We start from the raw sequence: 16,775 nt of genomic DNA, 5'->3' as shown, positions 1-16,775 counted from the left end.
TACTTTTGTTTTTCCTCATCCGTGTTTTTTGTGCAGAGTTCACATGAGACTCTGGACATAGTGGAGGAGAAGAAGCAGGCAGAGGTTGGGATAGAAGAAACACTAGTCGTAGATGAAACCAACAAAGGGAAAATGCAAGTTGCCACTGATGCTGGGGAAACATGTAAGGTGGAGCATCTGTCAAAAAAGGACTCTTCATCATTGCCATCAGATAGTAGCAGCAGCAGCAGTAGTAGTGAGAGTGAGGATGAAGAGGTGGGAGAATACCAGCCACATCATAGGGCAATTGAGGAAGTCATCAGGGAAGAACAGGAAGAAGAGGAAGACATGAAAAAGAAAGAACAGGAAGAAAAAATACAGCATGTGGAAGCCACACCAGAAGGCAGTAAACTAAATGTACCAGTTGAGCACACACAAGTTACAGCTGAAGATTTGGTCCAGGAAAATGCAGTTACCGTAGCTACAGAAGAGAAGAATTTGTCAGAGGAAATTAAGCAAGATTTAGGTGAAGAAAAAGAGGAAGAACAGCTCAAACTCAATGGAGATGTGTCTCATGTTGACATTGATGTTGCACCACAAATAATTTGTTGTTCTGAGGTAAATGGTAGAACAGTTTGACAACTAGATTAAGCAGAGATCTTTCTTGGGGTGAAAATATACCTGCCTTTCTTCTTCTCCTATTTCTCCAGCTCTTCAGGCATCCAACAAGATTCAGATCATTTGGAAGGGGAAACCATTGATGAGCAGTGAAATTCTGTCTCCTTCAGTTATGGTTTCTGACTTTTTGCTAGAACTGAGTGAGAATCACCAGTAAGGCAAACCTTCCGAAGACTGACATCTCCTTTTTATCTCTCCCTTATTTTATATGCACATACATAATGTACATTTATTATTTACATGTTTCCAATGTTTTAAGTCTCGTCTTGTCTATTTGTCAATTGTTTTTGACACGTCCATGACATGTAATTGTGATTGGAAAACTATTGGCAATTGAAATTAGAAAACACCCGTCACAAATTTTTGTTCCCCTCCCCCCCTTACTCACTGCTTTTCTTGCCTTTTTTTTTCTTTTTAAAAATGTTGGGGATTTATAGACTAGAATAAGTATGGCTAGAAATCGCATAGGTGAGAGCACTGCATTGTAAAGGGGTGAGGCATATATCACAATCTTACTGTGAAGTCTTCTAGTGAAGTAGGTATTTAGGGAAGCATGCATGGGTTCCAGTCACTATGACTTGTTTTAAGCCAAACAAGGTCGAAGGGCTCGTTACTGGCCAAACTTTATAAAGAAGCAGAAGGGGAAAAAATGAAGCACAGGGATGCATCTCTTTGTAATGTTGTCATGATCTTCTGCTAGGTTTTTCAACAATTGGGTGGTGTTTTTTCCTAGTTGATCTACCTGCTTGTTTTTGTAATGTTGGGAATATTTTTTTTCTTTGCACTTAAATGCAAACAACTTTCTTTCTTTTGTTGTCTTTTGCATACACAGGTGGTCTGATTAATGATGTGAAAGAATTAGTTTATAAGATATAACTGTAGAAGTTGCAGAGACCCACACTTCCTAAAAATATAGCTAGTTTGGAGGAAGGGGAGAAAGGCTGCTGTGTGTGCAAGTGTGTGTGAGGGAAAGGAAGGATTTTTTTTTTTCTTTCCCTTGGGATTTCCCCCCATGTGCATCCAAAACCAGTGGGAGATAGCCACTGATGCCTCTATAAAAACATCAAAAGGCTTTTACTATATTTTTTTTTTTTTAAAGTTCCTAAATATATTGAAAATTTGCTCCAATAAGTTAAGTCACAAATTCATTGGCTTACAGACCCCTGGTTAATTGCTTTCTTTGCAATATTGCAGAGAACACCACTAGCTAACTCTAAATGGTTAAAATGGCTTTTTAGAATTGTTGTCAAAAGAAGCCATTGATTTCCAGAATTATTACATTGACTGTAGACTGCTTAAAAGCCAGTTGTCAAAGCTGCTTTTCTGTTCCAGAAGTAGTATGTATTAAAAAGACAAACTTTTACGTAATTTCCTTGGAATTTCTAGTCCTTATTTGCAGTTTGACTGAGCAATGATAGGTATTTTCCCAGATTAGTTCTAATATGAAGCTTATCCAGCTGAGCTAGCTATCAGCTTCTTTATGCAAACTAAGATATTATTATTATTATTATTATTATTATTTTATTTTCCCCTAGTGGTGCTCTTTTACACATTTTCAGTACAAGTGTTGCAGCTTGGTTTTAGCAGTTGCCTTCTGTAATATGTCCTGTTGGCTGAAACACAGAACTTTGGCAAGGTTATTAGGAGAGATTAAATTTTTCTACCATGTTATGTAGATACTAGAGGTCTCCTGTATTAGCCTTCATTTCATTTTGCTTATTTTTTGCATGCTTTTTGATTGGGAAGACAGTCAAATACTTACCTTACTGTTACTATTTTCTTGCGGTTTTGGTTGTGTTTTCTTGGTCCACTTTACAAACATTCTTCTGTCTTTTGAATTGATTGGTTATTTCTTGCACCACAGCCTCCAGTAGTGAAAACAGAGATGGTAACCATTTCAGATGCCACACAGAGAACTGAAATCTCCACTAAAGAAGTTCCAATTGTTCAAACAGAAACTAAAACTATCACATATGAATCTCCACAGGTATGGTGACTGGGTTATTATATTGTTTGCAAGCTGGTTTTTATTCCTGTTAGTGTAGATCAAAATAGATAATGTCCAAAAAATGCTTTTCAAAAAACTATACTTTTTTCCTAGCAGCTAAGATTATACTTTGGCTATGAATTAGGTAAGTGAAATGTTTGTAGACAAAGCAGTGTTACTTCTGAAGTTCTCAGTGTTTTTTTTAATATAAGGACTTAACTGCTGTCTGCAAATGTATAACTCATTTTTAGTTTTGGAAACTTGTTTAAAACATGTCATTGCTCCTGGAAGGAACGTGTAACTTTATTCATAAATTTTCCACAAGAATGAACCATAACAGTCTTACATGACTCAGTAAACTTGGATAGTTTCTATTTAGATTTCAGTTCTAACTGAACTAAAGAATGTGTGTAGTAAGAAAACCAGCTTTTTCTCCTGTGAAAACAAAGCTTTTAAATGCCAAAATACAAAAATACTTTTTTTTTTTTTTTTTTTTTTTTGCCTTACAGTTTGATGGCAGTGCTGGCGGCAATGCTGGTGTGCTGCTGAGTGCACAGACAATTACATCAGAGTCAATTTCTACTACCACAACTACACACATCACAAAGGTAAAACAGAATAATGTTTCTCTGAACTAAAATAACCCAAACCCTCAAAATAAAGTCTTACATGAAGCTTTTCATATATCTGCTAATTTATTGAAGAAAACTGACTGACTTGAAATGGATTGGATTAATCCCAGGCATGTGTGAGAGTTAATCCTTCTGCGCACAGATTTTGAACAGAGAAGCCCTAATGAATAAGCAGGAATATCTAGTAACAGGACATGGAAAGGGAGAAAAATATGATTAAGTTTTCAGTACTTCATATAGGTCTTATTTCTGTGTTTGACAAATGGGTATGTACCTAAATTTCTACAGTTTTGGTCCTGTCATCACTCTTTGTTTAATGTAACTGATTTGTCTGAGGTCTGCAGGAGCCGTGCTAAAGGCGTCAGTTATAAGGATGAAGTGAAACAATGTTTTCTCAGCCTTTGTGTTGATGATCCTTGTGTTGCTAGGTTTAGAGCATATTTAAAAACAGATCATACAACTAGATTACTTTGCAAGCATATTTTGATGCTGAATTATGTGCTCTGCAGTCCATGCTTGAAAAGGAAAGGAAAACTCAGTGTTAACAGGACATCACATCTGTTTCAGTCTCATGTAATGTTTCATGCCAGAGCATTTTCGAACTACCAAAGCATGATGATGCTGATGATTATTCTTATTATTAATTTATGTAAATATTTATAAAATTTCAGGTGTGTCCCAGCAACACAGTTTTGAATGCTTATCTTTGAACTCTTCACATAATTTTCCAAGAAAATTACAGAAAGCATTGTTTAGGGTAAAGCAGAAGGGAAGAGGGAAACGTAAGGTGTGAGTTCGGGATTTTCCCCCCCCCCAAGACAAGGAAGCTTCACATCATCATAGAGTGGAACAATAATTCACTGCTCATTGGGTATATATTCAATATATGTATTCTAAAGGTTGAAATATCCTTAAGATTGAAAGTTGTATTCACAGAGTGACAGTGGAAGCATTATGTTGGAAAGTTGTCAGATAAGTCACATGAAATAGAGTAAGCTCAGAATTTAAAATGTGTATGTTTTGTTATACAGACTAGTCAACAGGTCCTTTTCAGTTTCCTGTTCCCTTTTGGAATCATTAAGCCACCACCATTTTAGGAAAAAGTCTTTATTCAATAAATTGTGCTACCACAGCTAGAGGGGGGAGGGTTAAAAAAGTGTGCATTCACTTGTCAAGTTCAGATGTCAAACAATGCTGCTTTTTGGAAAGAGCCACTAAAGAAAATGGTTTCAGTAGTGTCTTTTACTTAAAAAAAATACTGGGATTACCATAATGCACCAGATCCTTATCTTTTCTTACCAACTGCTTATCGTCAATTTAAAAGACACTCTAAATTTTCTAAACTTTCTGTTTTACATCCCAAACTGGTCATTATTGATAAAGTGACCTGCCAAAATAGTTTTAATATTCTAATGGTGTTCTTAACATTTGAATCTTTCCTAGTACGGTCAGTATATCTTTAGTAGTATATTCTTTTCTCTTATACAGGCTGATTTTTTTTTTTTTTTAAAAGCATATAATGTGATTTCTGTGAGAGTTTTTCTGTAAGCTAAAATGTTTCAATCATGAGAGTAAGAAATAAAGCACAAGATTATTTCCATTGGCAATGTGAAATATGTTGAAAATATCTCACTAAGGTCCATGAACAGCAGAACTGAAAACCAAATTGTTTTCGTATTTAATGGTATAGGATTCTTCAGAGACTGAGAAGAGGCCCATGATAGATGGGTTGAAATCAAAGAAAAGACTCCTAGAATTTTCATGTTGCCAGATTTATGTGGTGGAAGAAGCTGGAATTCCAGTTTGTCTGCATATCTAGATCTGTTCAAACTTGGGCTCCAGTAACAGAAAGAATTCTCTATTGCTTGGTTTTTATCAAGTTTAGCAATTGCTAGAATGTGACTAACTGCATAACTGAAAAAGGAAAGGATGATTTAGCACCGAGAATATTTACTACTAATTGCAACTCAGTCACAGGAATTTATTTGTTTCAGTGCAACAGAAAGGAGTGCTTTGTGGCAATATGGAATAATTACAATGATGTTTTCTTACCTTTTTTTGTGCCAACTGTAGATGGTAAAAGGTGGGGTATCAGAAACAAGAATTGAGAAGCGCATTGTCATTACTGGAGATGCAGATATTGACCATGATGAGGTGAGTATGTAAGCTGTTAACACTTACAATGCGCTTTTGTAGTCCAGTGAGATCTAGATGATATTTCAGAAACCTAAAATAAGAGAAAGGTAGAGAAGTTGAATAAGAGGACATAGAAAGATCCTGAGACTGTTAATTGTGGCAAACTTGTTAAGCAATCACATTTTGTGAATAAGGAGCCTTTAGAATGCAACTCAAAGAAAAACAGCATTCGTAACTCTGCATCATAGATGATGTGAATGGATTTCTTACTCTTTCTAAAGGGATTGCTTTCTTTGGAAGAGACAGTTTGTTTAGTGCTGCTTTTGCCATTTGGGAGGAAAAGCATTACTAAAATAATCTTATTTCGATACATTAATCTGGATAGATGGGAGTCTCTACTGAATTGTGTCAGCAACATCTGAGTGCAGCACTCGTTTTGATTGAAGGCTTTGAAATATATGAAAGCATAAACTGCTCAAATTTAAAAAATAGTGTTTGACTTGTATTTATAGAATTCTGTATAACAAAAGTAATTGTTGATATTCTGGAATCTTATGTAAGTACCTTTCATCTCTATTGGTACCAAAGCAGTATTTTACAATGCCTTAGAAACTAAGGTTAAAATCTACCTGCCCAATTAAGAAGGCTGAATTCGAGCAGTACACAGAAAAATAATTGAGAAAGTGCAATTATCTTTGTAGCGATGATGACACAATTTTTATTGGTTTTGATCTAAGAAACTATAGTAACAAAGTCAATCAACAGTCACTGGATAATACAAATGGAAAAGCCTAGCTTCTGCATAAAGTTGCAGTGAATCCAATTCTAACTTTATGAAAGCTACACAAATCAACATAACAGGATTTAATTTAACTTCTTAATTGTAATATACTGAGAGCTCTCAGGGAATTTAATTTCACATTTTGATTTGCCTCCAGAAAGTGGCTCTTGACAGGTTGAATCTCTTCTTGAAACTCATAATTAAATGACAGGTCTGTTCAACGTCAGGCATGGCTCTTGTTTGCCTTGACGCACGTTCAGTGCACTTCAGACATCTGGAAAGGTCACACAATACCTTTAGTATACCAGACAATTCTCTAAGCCCTTCTTTGTTTTGAAATAAGTGGGTAATAAAGTAAAAAATGAAATTATGAAAAAGGAAGTACAAAATACAATTTTAATCACTGAAGTTTAAAGCAACAGTGAGCAGCTTTTAAGAGATTTAAGAAATCTCTACCCCTTTTTCTTCAGTGGATATGGAGCTCTTTAAATGCACAAACTACATGCTGTATGTTTATTCTTTTGTCTTTTAGCTCCCTACATCACTAAAACTTTTTTCAACAGGAAAATAATATTTTAATTTGGAGTTTCAGAATACAGATGCTTGTATTACTTGTTGTAATTTAACAGTTAGAGACGTAAGGTTTTTTCATTGTTTATGATTTGATTAAAACCACTAATTCTTAAATCTCAGCAGCCACTTTCTTTTAAATCCTCATTTGTACTACAGAGATTACACTTGGCTTATTGTAAAAGATGAACTAATAAAAAATTGTTAGGATTAATACATCAGCAAATGTCTGTATTGTACCAATGCACACTGTGTATTCTTCTGTACATATTTCCTTAATAGGATTTCAGATTCATTATGATATAATAGTTAAGGTGGCTAATGGTGGTGTTTCCAGTCTCTCTTCAGAGTTAGTTATTTCGTCTCCCACTTACCACCAATGGCTCAGGAAATTGTAGCTTTTCTAAATTAAGATAAACTTTTTTGTTGCATTATATTTTTCTTGCTCTTTCTAGTATATTTGGGATTTTTTAGTTGTGGTTGATACTAAGGTGAACAGTGAGCTTGCTGTTGCCTCAGAATGCCTTCCAGTTTCTTTTTTTTTTTTTTTTTTTTTCCTTGTGTTGGGTTCCAACATTAGTACAGCTCACTGAAATAAGATTTAGATCAGAGGAAGGTTCCAGGTGCTTTTTTGCATGTTCTGCCTCAGAGGGTGCTTTTATGTGGTTGACTGTAAAGCCTTGTGTAGAATAGAACAGAATAGAATATTTCAGTTGGACTCGTCCAACTGCCAGCTGTGTATATTGGTACATCTCTTAAGAAGATAAAATTTCTTAAGATGTGGAGGGGGGATTATAAGAAACTGAATAATACTTGTATTTACACTTCCCTGAGTTAAGCTAGAGAGAGTTCTCTTAAACTAGAAAAAGGAGAAAAAGGAGATTTTTGTAATGAGAAAGAAATTTCTGTTACGATCTTCTTCCAGAGTTTCAGTACCATATTTAGTACACATTCCAAAGTATCTTTCCATTTTGTTCAGGAAACTGGAGGGCACTCTTATTTTTTGGTCCTGTGTACATTCTTGTGAAATCTGTTTGCTAGATGTGTTACAGAAGTTCAAAAACTTCTGGGGTATAAGAATACTTTTTGTCTCCTGGAATGAGCTAGGAGAGGTACAGGATAACTTTATGGTTATTGGTTACTTCCTGGAAATTTTGGTGAATTTTTAGCATAGTGTTTGGGGGGGGGATGTTTGGGGGTTGGTTGGTTTTGGGTTTGGGGGTTTTTTTTACCCCTGAGCCCTCTCAAGTTCAGGAATTTAGAGTTCTGAACAATTATAACTAAAATTCCAATGCTTCTTTCCCATTCTGTGGTTCCACATGAATGTCCTTTTGCTGTTATTGAGTTACATATTTCAAATACATTTGCAGGCCCTGGCACAGGCAATCAAAGAAGCCAAAGAACAGCACCCTGATATGTCTGTCACAAGAGTGGTGGTGCACAAAGAAACTGAACTTGCTGAGGAAGATGAAGAGTAAGATCAAAAATGCCCTCAAGCAAATACTTCAGGTAAGCTTATGTATATAGTTAACTGTCGTGGTTTAACCTCAGCCAGGAACTAAGCACCACGCAGCTGCTCACTCACTCCCCGTCCCCCGTCCCCCCCCCAGAGGGATGGGGGAGAGAATCGGGGAAAAAAAAAAAGTAGAACTTGTGGGTTGAGATAAGAACAGTTTAATAGGACAGAAAGGAAGAAAATAATAATGATAATAAAAACAATAATGAAATTACAATAGTAATAAAAAGGATTGGAATATACAAAACAAGAGATGCACAATGCAATTGCTCGCCACTCACCAATGATGCCCAGTTAGTTCCCCAGCAGTGATCCCACCATGCCTACTCCCCCCAGTTTATATACTGGGCATGACGTCACATGGTATGGAATACCCCTTTGGCCAGTTTGGGTCAGCTGTCCTGGCTGTGTCCCCTCCCAACTTCTTGTGCCCCTCCAGCCTTCTTGCTGGCTGGGCGTGAGAAGCTGCAAAATCCTTGACTTGCTCTAACCAGTACTTAGCAACAACTGAAAACATCAGTGTGTTATTAACATTATTGTCACACTAAATCCAAAACACAACACTGTACGAGCTACTAGGAAGAAAATTAACTCTATCCCAGCCAAAACCAGGACATTAACATAGGAAAATGTAGCAACAGTTTTCTGTTGCATTCCGTAATAAAAGGCTTGAAATATATGGGGTGTCTTTGATATATGCTATCACAAAATGGTGAGTTGAAACAGGCAGTAATAGTAGACTGTTAGAATAAGAATTTTTATCTTAAGTCCAATCTGACATTAATTGTAATTATATCTTGGTTGTTTAGCGGGAAGACTACGTGCAGTTCCCAGTAGTGAAAGGGCACACCTGGACATTTTAATTTAGTCAGCTAATTCTTAGTCCTGAGCACACTGCAATATTTAACCTTTTATCGTTTTCCCAGGCAGGGAGGTAAATACCTTGCAAACTCAAGTTTTAAAGACTCTTACCAGTTGAAAGAGGTATTTGAAGGAATGTCAGTTTATTAGGCCCTCATTTCTAGGAATGAAAAAAAGAAAAACAAAAAAAACCCCTGCTTTCCTTGATGTATTCAATAGAAGGATCAGAATGAACACTGAATAAACCTGCTGCTGCACTAGTTATAGGCTAAGGTCTTAAAGCTCAGTAACCATTTGGGTGTATAAAGCTTCAGATTTCCTTTGCTTGTCACGCTGGTTGATGTAATGAAACTGCAGCTTCAGATTTTTCAAACTTGATGGTTTTGTTAATTGTAGATTCAGATTCAGGGGAAAGGTTTCATTTGGCATGGTTAAATAACAATGGGAGAGATTTAAAAATAAATGATGTTTAAAAAGCAATGTTTTGAGCCTTCGTTGGGAGACATCTTAGTTTCTACTGATGAGTCTCTGTATTTAGCTAGAAGAGCACAGGTGTTATTGGCACATCTCAAGGGAAAACTGGTTTAGTACAACTTTAAGTTTTTAATATGTGTTTAGATCAATGTTAATGTAGGGGGAGACCAGGTAAAATAAATAGATTTTGTATTTTTTAAAGAAATTACATGATTCTTATTTCCTCAGTTCAGTAACTTATACAACGGCAGTGGTGGCCAATGGAAAAGAATCCTAGGTCCTGTACAGGCATGCATTCCCTTAGTATTGTATGAAATTTTTTACCAAAGGAAACTACCTATCATAAACTTCATCCTGCAGCTTCAGGAGACTTCTAGATATCATGAGCACTGTTCATGAAGTATTCATGAAGGAATACATGAAAAATGAGACACTGACTTGATTCCAAATTTGATGTAAACTACTATAAAGAGAGGAGGATGTATTTCACACATCCTGATAATTTCTCATGTTGAGAAGATCAGTTTTATTCTTGTGCCTGAGTTTCCTAAGAGCTGAAGATTTCATTGTCAGGTATCACTTCTGTGATCCAGAGGAGAAAAGATGCAAGCTTCAAGGATATGAAGTGCACCTACTGAATGCTACTCTATGAAAGATGACCATTATCAAGGAATCCGAGTCTTCTGAACAAGTCACTGATCACAGATGCGTATTTTCAGCTGAAAGACATAGGCTAAAGCCCTAGTTTATTTCATCTACCCACAAGTGTCTTGCTTTTCTTTCATCTGGATAGGAGTGGAGGGGCCTGTGTGGCCGAGGAAATACACGTTGCCAGCTGTTGTCATGTATATGATCAGTTGGAGGCTTCATGTTGTGAGGTATTGGGGAGAAAGTGCTGGGGCCTATGTGGCTGAGGAAATACACATTGCCAGCTGTTGACATGTATATGATCAGTTGGAGGCTTCATGTTGTGAGGTATTGGGGAGAGAGTGTTTCTCATCTGTTGGCAGAATCGTTGGTTCCTATCACTGCACACATCAACTCTTCTGGGAGTTGGTCCTGAACTCCTGCTACCTGCAGCACTGCATAGAGCAAATGCTGAATGCCGTGGAGAAGTCCATGAGGACAACAGTAGGATGCCTGCCCTCTGCCTGCAGACAGAAAGTTTATCCACCTTCTCTATCAAAGTGGTTCCGGTTGCCTTTTCTGGCCCTATACAGATTGTGCTAGAACTACAATGTTTGTTTTGATTATATGAGTTCATAAATTACCTTTTGGCCAGCTTTCCTCTGAGCTTGGTGAGAAGCTGGAGGTTTTACATCCCAGTGGAGCTAAATTTGAGCTGCCCTCTGACAATTTCTTCAGTTTTGGTGAGATTATTGTGTGTTTGAAAAAGGAATGAAAAATTTTTGCTCATAACTGTGCAAACCAGGAAAACAACATGGATCAAGGAATTGCTTGGTCAACACTCACCAGGACATTAATGCTATAACATTAATACTTTTTTAATTTTTATAACATTATATAATGTTATAAACTGTGGAGATAACAAAGGGGGGTTGCTTGTGAGGGAGGATTGGGGAAAAGTTACCAAAAATTAGGAACTCTGCACAAATCTCTATGTTTTTTCACTGTACCTTTATTTCAGTGTTCAGTGGGATTTGTTTTGTAGCTTTATTGCTTAGTGTCACTGAAAATGGGTATAGCCTGTATGCTCCAGCTTTGTTTTGAAAGCACAGGAAAGGACATTGAACTGTACTGAACTGTAAGATAGGGATGTGTGGATGAATCCTCACATCACATAAATGCTCCAGAAGGGCTTGGAAAAATCCACATCACTTTTGAGAGCTATTAGTTTGTAGCAAGGAGAATGCCTGTGATTTTAGCTAATTTCAGTGGTCCATTGGTACACAGCAACATGAAACATGCACGCTCAAACCATCCATCTTGTATTTTCAGCATTTGCATAGCAGGATCTGAGGTAGAAAGATACACTGAGACAGCAGAAGAGCTAATTTTGATTTACAAGAATTTACTATTATAATATGTGCTACCATCACATTTTTCATTTGTTATTAATCAGTGTGAAATGTGCCAGTTTCTTCATGCTACCTTAATCCAGAAAAGTATCTTTCAAATCAGTGTTCAACATAATCTATCCCATATAAGTAATTACAATATCTTTTTTGAAGGGACTGTGTCATGGGAGGAAGAAACAATCTTGGCAGATTTGCACCACATTATACATTAGTGACCAGCTGCAAAGTTGATTCTGATCCTTCATCAAATATTAAACTACTTTGTAAAAATTTTATTCAGAAAAAACTTTCAAAGAATTCCTTCCATCTGCTGAGGGTGGTTTTTTGCTTTTTTGAGAAATATATACATTGTGGAACGGTGCTTGCAGTGTATCGGAGAGCATCAGATGTTCTTGTCTGAGTTTGCCAATTGCTTTACAGTTCTTGGTCCGAAATGCTTGTGAGAGAGTAAAAGAGGACTAATATGAAGACATTTCACCATTTGGCTCTTGTATTTGAGACCTGGTGATTTGACTGATGATGCCTTTCAGTTAAACATGAAGGAAAAAATTTAGTTGTCTAAACACAGGCCACCTGAATTGCCTTGAATATGTCTGCGGCTTGACCATCAAGAGCCCTATGCCCTCCTGTAGCAGCAACTGAAGGGCTGGTGGGACTGCGGAAACAGCTCTAGACAATTGTGTTTAGGCCTTGGAGTCATGCCACAAATTTTGATTAGTTGTTTCTAAGGTGATGAAAGCTCTGCCCCGATGACTATGGCAGTATTGTTTTTGTAGACTTGTTTTCTGTAATAAAACTGAGAGAGATTACACTGATTCAGAGGGATTATTAATCGAACAAATATCTTCCTTTTTTTATTTTATTTATGAACTAGAATGTGGATTAAAATTTTCAGTAAACTGTGCAAGAGGTGACTATTAAAATACCATGAGAATTTTGGGGAGGGAGAAGATACACTAAAGCAGGAGAAGTATTGATGGAAACTGAATTACTGTTTACCTCATGAACAAAGGGGGCTTTAGTTGATGCAACATTTTTTTTATGAAATAACCTTCCCTCCAAATAACCTATATGGAAAAAATGACTTTTTGACTCTGCTGATGTGACATTCACATAGTATCCATTATGAATGCTTGTGTAATCTTCCCCCTCCTTTTTCTTCCAGAAGTAAAAATGATACTGACGGTGAACGTGATCATGAAGAACTGTAATCATTCCAAGTCATCACTACTCTACTGAATTCACCAAGCCTAGCAATGATGACCAGATGTTCAAGACTTAAATGCCAATACCAAACTCCATTTTAACATCTTTGGTCTATATTCCCTTACAATCTTTCTTGTTTATTTTTTATAACCACTTCTTAACACTCTTAGATTTTTATTTTTTTTTAAATGAAGTTTTAGAGGATATGATCTTCTTTTGCACAAATACTTGTATTTTTGAAGCTGATTCTTAATCATATGAAAGTGAACAAAAAAGAAGTCTGGAAAGCATTGTTCACTGGAGCAGGTAGTAATTGTGCAGGAAGGGGGATCTTTACTAATTTAGATATAGTTTTTTCCAAATATTTCAAGTGAAATCTCTTACTGGAGTAATTTACAGATTTTTTTTTCAGATTATTCAGGTAAATATATGGTATCACATAACAAAGATTTTTATAAAAATACATCATTTCCTAAAATTTGAAAAAATATATTTCTTTGCATAAATTTTATACTGATATCTCTGTAACTCTTTCTGTTCTAAGGTTCTCCTCTCTGTGGAGCAGAGATGGTGTGGCAGTCTATAGAGGAGAAGGAGTTGCAGACACATTTCTTCTGACTGAGCACTGTGTCGTTTTTGCACTTTGGTGCCAATGCTCAACTTTTTGCAGATGTTTTGCTGTCTGCAGCATTCCAGATAAGGAAAGAAGGAAGAACAAAATAGCTTTCTCTTCTTCCAACAAAAGATGATCTAGGCAGCTTAAAACCTTAGTGCTTTTTTTCTTACTGTGTCCAAATTTCAACACTTCCATTATTTGAATACATGTGTAGAATGCTCACTTTCTATTAAACCTCACTGTCTCCATGTTAGAACTGACATTTCTGTTATTGAGAAGGTATACGTTTCACATGCTTCATCTAATGGTTGATGCAGGTTTTTGGGATACTGAGTAAAAGTGTAAGATGGACTCCATTCATAAAGTAGTAAGACAGTACCATCATTTGAGACTGCCATTGAGAAAACCTGTTAATTATTTTGGATTTTATTTTTATTTTGTTCTTGCAGGGGAGTTGTTTGTTTCGGGGGGGGGGGGGGGTTGCTGTTGACTCTGTGTATAGTTAAAATGCCAAATTAGATTTATAGCAGCTTGAAGTTGTATTAAGTGATATTTTGCTTTCTGTAATTCTGTTATAAAATAAAGTTGTTTATTCTCTGTATGACTTTTGGCACTCAGACATAAACTTGGAAGATATTTAAGGTGAGAGAGTCAGTTATGAGAACTGCAATTCTAGCTGCCACAGAACCTTGAAAAGCAGGGATTAGTACAAGTAGTTTCCAGGGTTACCAGAAGGGTGGCACAATTGTCTGGCTCCTAAAACTGATACTAAAGTATCAGTGGTTTTTAGACCTGTTCCAACAAGCATCCTGGTTTCTGTGGTTCGGAGAAGAAATGTTCAGGTGCCAGAACAGGCAAGATTTGGACAGCACAGTGCAAGTTAAAATGCCTTTCGATCTGCAAGTGGTTCTACTGAGTTCATTGAGTTAGGATGTACTATGATCTTCAAGTAACAAAACAAATCATAAGACTTATCACTGCGTTCTTTTTCACTTCCGAGCAATGTATTTTTGGTGCTATTCTCAGTTTAGATTGCTGCCATCTGTCAGCATGCTTGCTTAACAGAAATTCCTATTAGTTTTGGCTTTGTATAATTTGGATAACATAAGACAACAGTAACCAAGATGTTGATTTCTATATGCGTATAGGCATTCTCAATTACATCCCACATTACCCAGAAAAATAGCAGATAACAATGTTACCTGCTTTTCTTCAAAAACAGAGACATTCGGCCTTTGAAAAAGGGGAGGAGAACCCCACCCAGCCTAGTAACATAAGAACACTGCCATAACAGCGTGCATGACTAGGGAGGCTGTCAAGCAAGTAGCAAGTTTGGGATATGTAAGGGAAGGTCAAAATGGAGATATATGCATTTAGGGAGATGTCTTAATGGATTTTTCATACAAAAGTACGTAAGAAAAAGCTCTATAAAATCTTTTAGGTATTTTTGATACGGTGTAGTATTGGTTGCAGAACTCGTTTGGTGGGAAGAAAGCATATTGCTTCAATTCCTTATTGATTTGGATCTTTCTGATTTGTTAGACACTAAATCAATATTGGTTTTTATTGTCATTGTATTTAATCCTTAAAACCACAAATATAATATTCTTGAAAACAATATTACTTTCACTGAGAGCTGTATTTCTTCAAATACTAATCAGAACCTTTTTTCAGGGAAAAATTAATAGTGCTTTCAGATCACCATAGCTTGTGCATAGCTGTTACTTCCATTGATTAAACATGTACTAATTAAACAACCATTGTTATTTAGAAAAACATAAGCCCCAAGTGTGATCAATCCTAAAAATAGTCACATTTTACAGATTCTGGCTGTATGTAATTATTCAAATGTTCTGGAATATTTTGCAATACTGATGAGTTTCCATTGCTACTATATAATATATCTGTAGAAAAAACTGCAACATGCAAAAAAAGAAATTGTTCTCAAGGCACTTCACAAGCTGGCTTTATAATAAATAGGCAATTTCAAATACAATTACAGGCCCATTTAATGAAGATAGTTCAGTAATTAATTCTGCTCAAATACTTAGAAAGGTAAGTCATGTGGGCCCTACACAAAAATACTTAATATGTCTTTCTTTTTAATCATTATCACCTAAGGGTTAATAATAAATGTTGGAATTGTTCTACAGATTGTTTCCTAGATTAAGGTTTCATAAAGGACGAGCAAGCAACTCTGGTGGCAGACTGTTTAAAAAAAAAAAAAAAAAGATTTATTGCTCAAAGTGATTAGCAACTACAATACAAAGTGTTTCTTGAAGTATTCTTCTATTTGACAGCTCAAGCCGATTGGCAACTTGTAGTTTGGCCACAGAAGAAATCAAATAGATGGAATAAAATATATGAAATACTGTCACGGGGAGGGGGGATGAGAGAGAGAAGAGGGGTTCAGATTGCTTGAAGAATCATCTCCAATTGTATTAGCAATAGAAAAATGATTTAATAGAAATTTATATAAAACTGTGGCTTCACAGAATTCAATGGCAAGGTTCATTCTATTACTTAGTACATGGATGAAGTGCACTCAGGAAAATTAAGTTAGAATCGGACTAAACTTACGTGTATAAAGACTGAAAATGTAATAAGTTAAAAAGAGGAATATTACAAAGAAAAATCAAGTTCGAATTAAGTTCTTGTGATTTGTGCAAAGATAGGGAGGTGGAAAACTAGGGGAGACCCTCCCATTGAGTCACAAGGTTCAGAGAAGACCCCCTTGCTTTCTAAACTGCTGTCGGAGTCTAGGTGTGTCTGGATCGGCTCCTAGTCCCAGACTTGGTCAACAGTTTGTATCTAAAGGGATTATGAGTATAATAGCAGCCTAAAATTCATTCACAGTTTAATAAAGTTTATGATAGTATAAATTTGAAAGTATCAGCCCAGGTTGTGTCCTGCTCAGAGGGAGATGCTGGCCACAGCCCGCTGCGGTCCAGGACAGCTCAAAGGGCCTCACTCAGTACTGTGCCGGTACCATTTCACGTGCAGGTAATGAAAGCTCTGAGGCTGGCTGAGAATAACTCAAAATATAGATACAGGATGCTCCAGGATTGGCAGGGGAGGACTGAAATGTCTCAAGAACTGGCTGTCTCTGCTCCCGTGCCCCCGCTCTTGCTGGGCAGCGGGAGTCCCTGAGACACACAGCGTATCTCCCTGTCTTAGCTGTGTACGAGTTCCTGGCGCAGCCTAGCAAGACTTCCCGGGTTCGTAAATCAGCCTGGAGAGGGGGAGGGAAATACGCCACCAAGAATACTATGCAGGGATGCAGTGGGAGCTTCTCAGCTT

At 36.7% G+C, this 16,775-nt stretch overlaps 1 protein-coding gene across 15 annotated transcripts in view; it reads left to right on the top strand.

Annotated features, from left to right (window-relative positions):
- Positions 1-14,072, top strand: part of EPB41L2 (erythrocyte membrane protein band 4.1 like 2) — a 120,332-nt gene extending 106,260 nt beyond the window's left edge. For 11 of the 15 annotated variants that reach the window (XM_075035700.1, XM_075035709.1, XM_075035706.1 and 8 more), the window contains 6 exons: positions 37-597; positions 2,522-2,644; positions 3,154-3,252; positions 5,350-5,430; positions 8,134-8,272; positions 12,819-14,072. In XM_075035700.1, the coding sequence (XP_074891801.1) occupies positions 37-597; positions 2,522-2,644; positions 3,154-3,252; positions 5,350-5,430; positions 8,134-8,241 (972 nt within the window). In that variant the 3' untranslated portion in view covers positions 8,242-8,272; positions 12,819-14,072. The remainder of the gene's footprint in view (positions 1-36; positions 598-2,521; positions 2,645-3,153; positions 3,253-5,349; positions 5,431-8,133; positions 8,273-12,818) is intronic. The other 4 variants (XM_075035713.1, XM_075035712.1, XM_075035711.1 and 1 more) reach the window with 1 other exon arrangement.
- The last annotated feature ends 2,703 nt before the right edge of the window (positions 14,073-16,775 follow it).

The sequence above is a fragment of the Buteo buteo genome, chromosome 9 (assembly GCF_964188355.1).
Source record: "Buteo buteo chromosome 9, bButBut1.hap1.1, whole genome shotgun sequence".
Classification (NCBI taxonomy): Eukaryota; Metazoa; Chordata; class Aves; order Accipitriformes; family Accipitridae; genus Buteo; species Buteo buteo.
The sequence above is the reverse complement of the archived record's forward strand: the minus strand, read 5'-3'. Positions and strand labels throughout refer to the sequence as shown.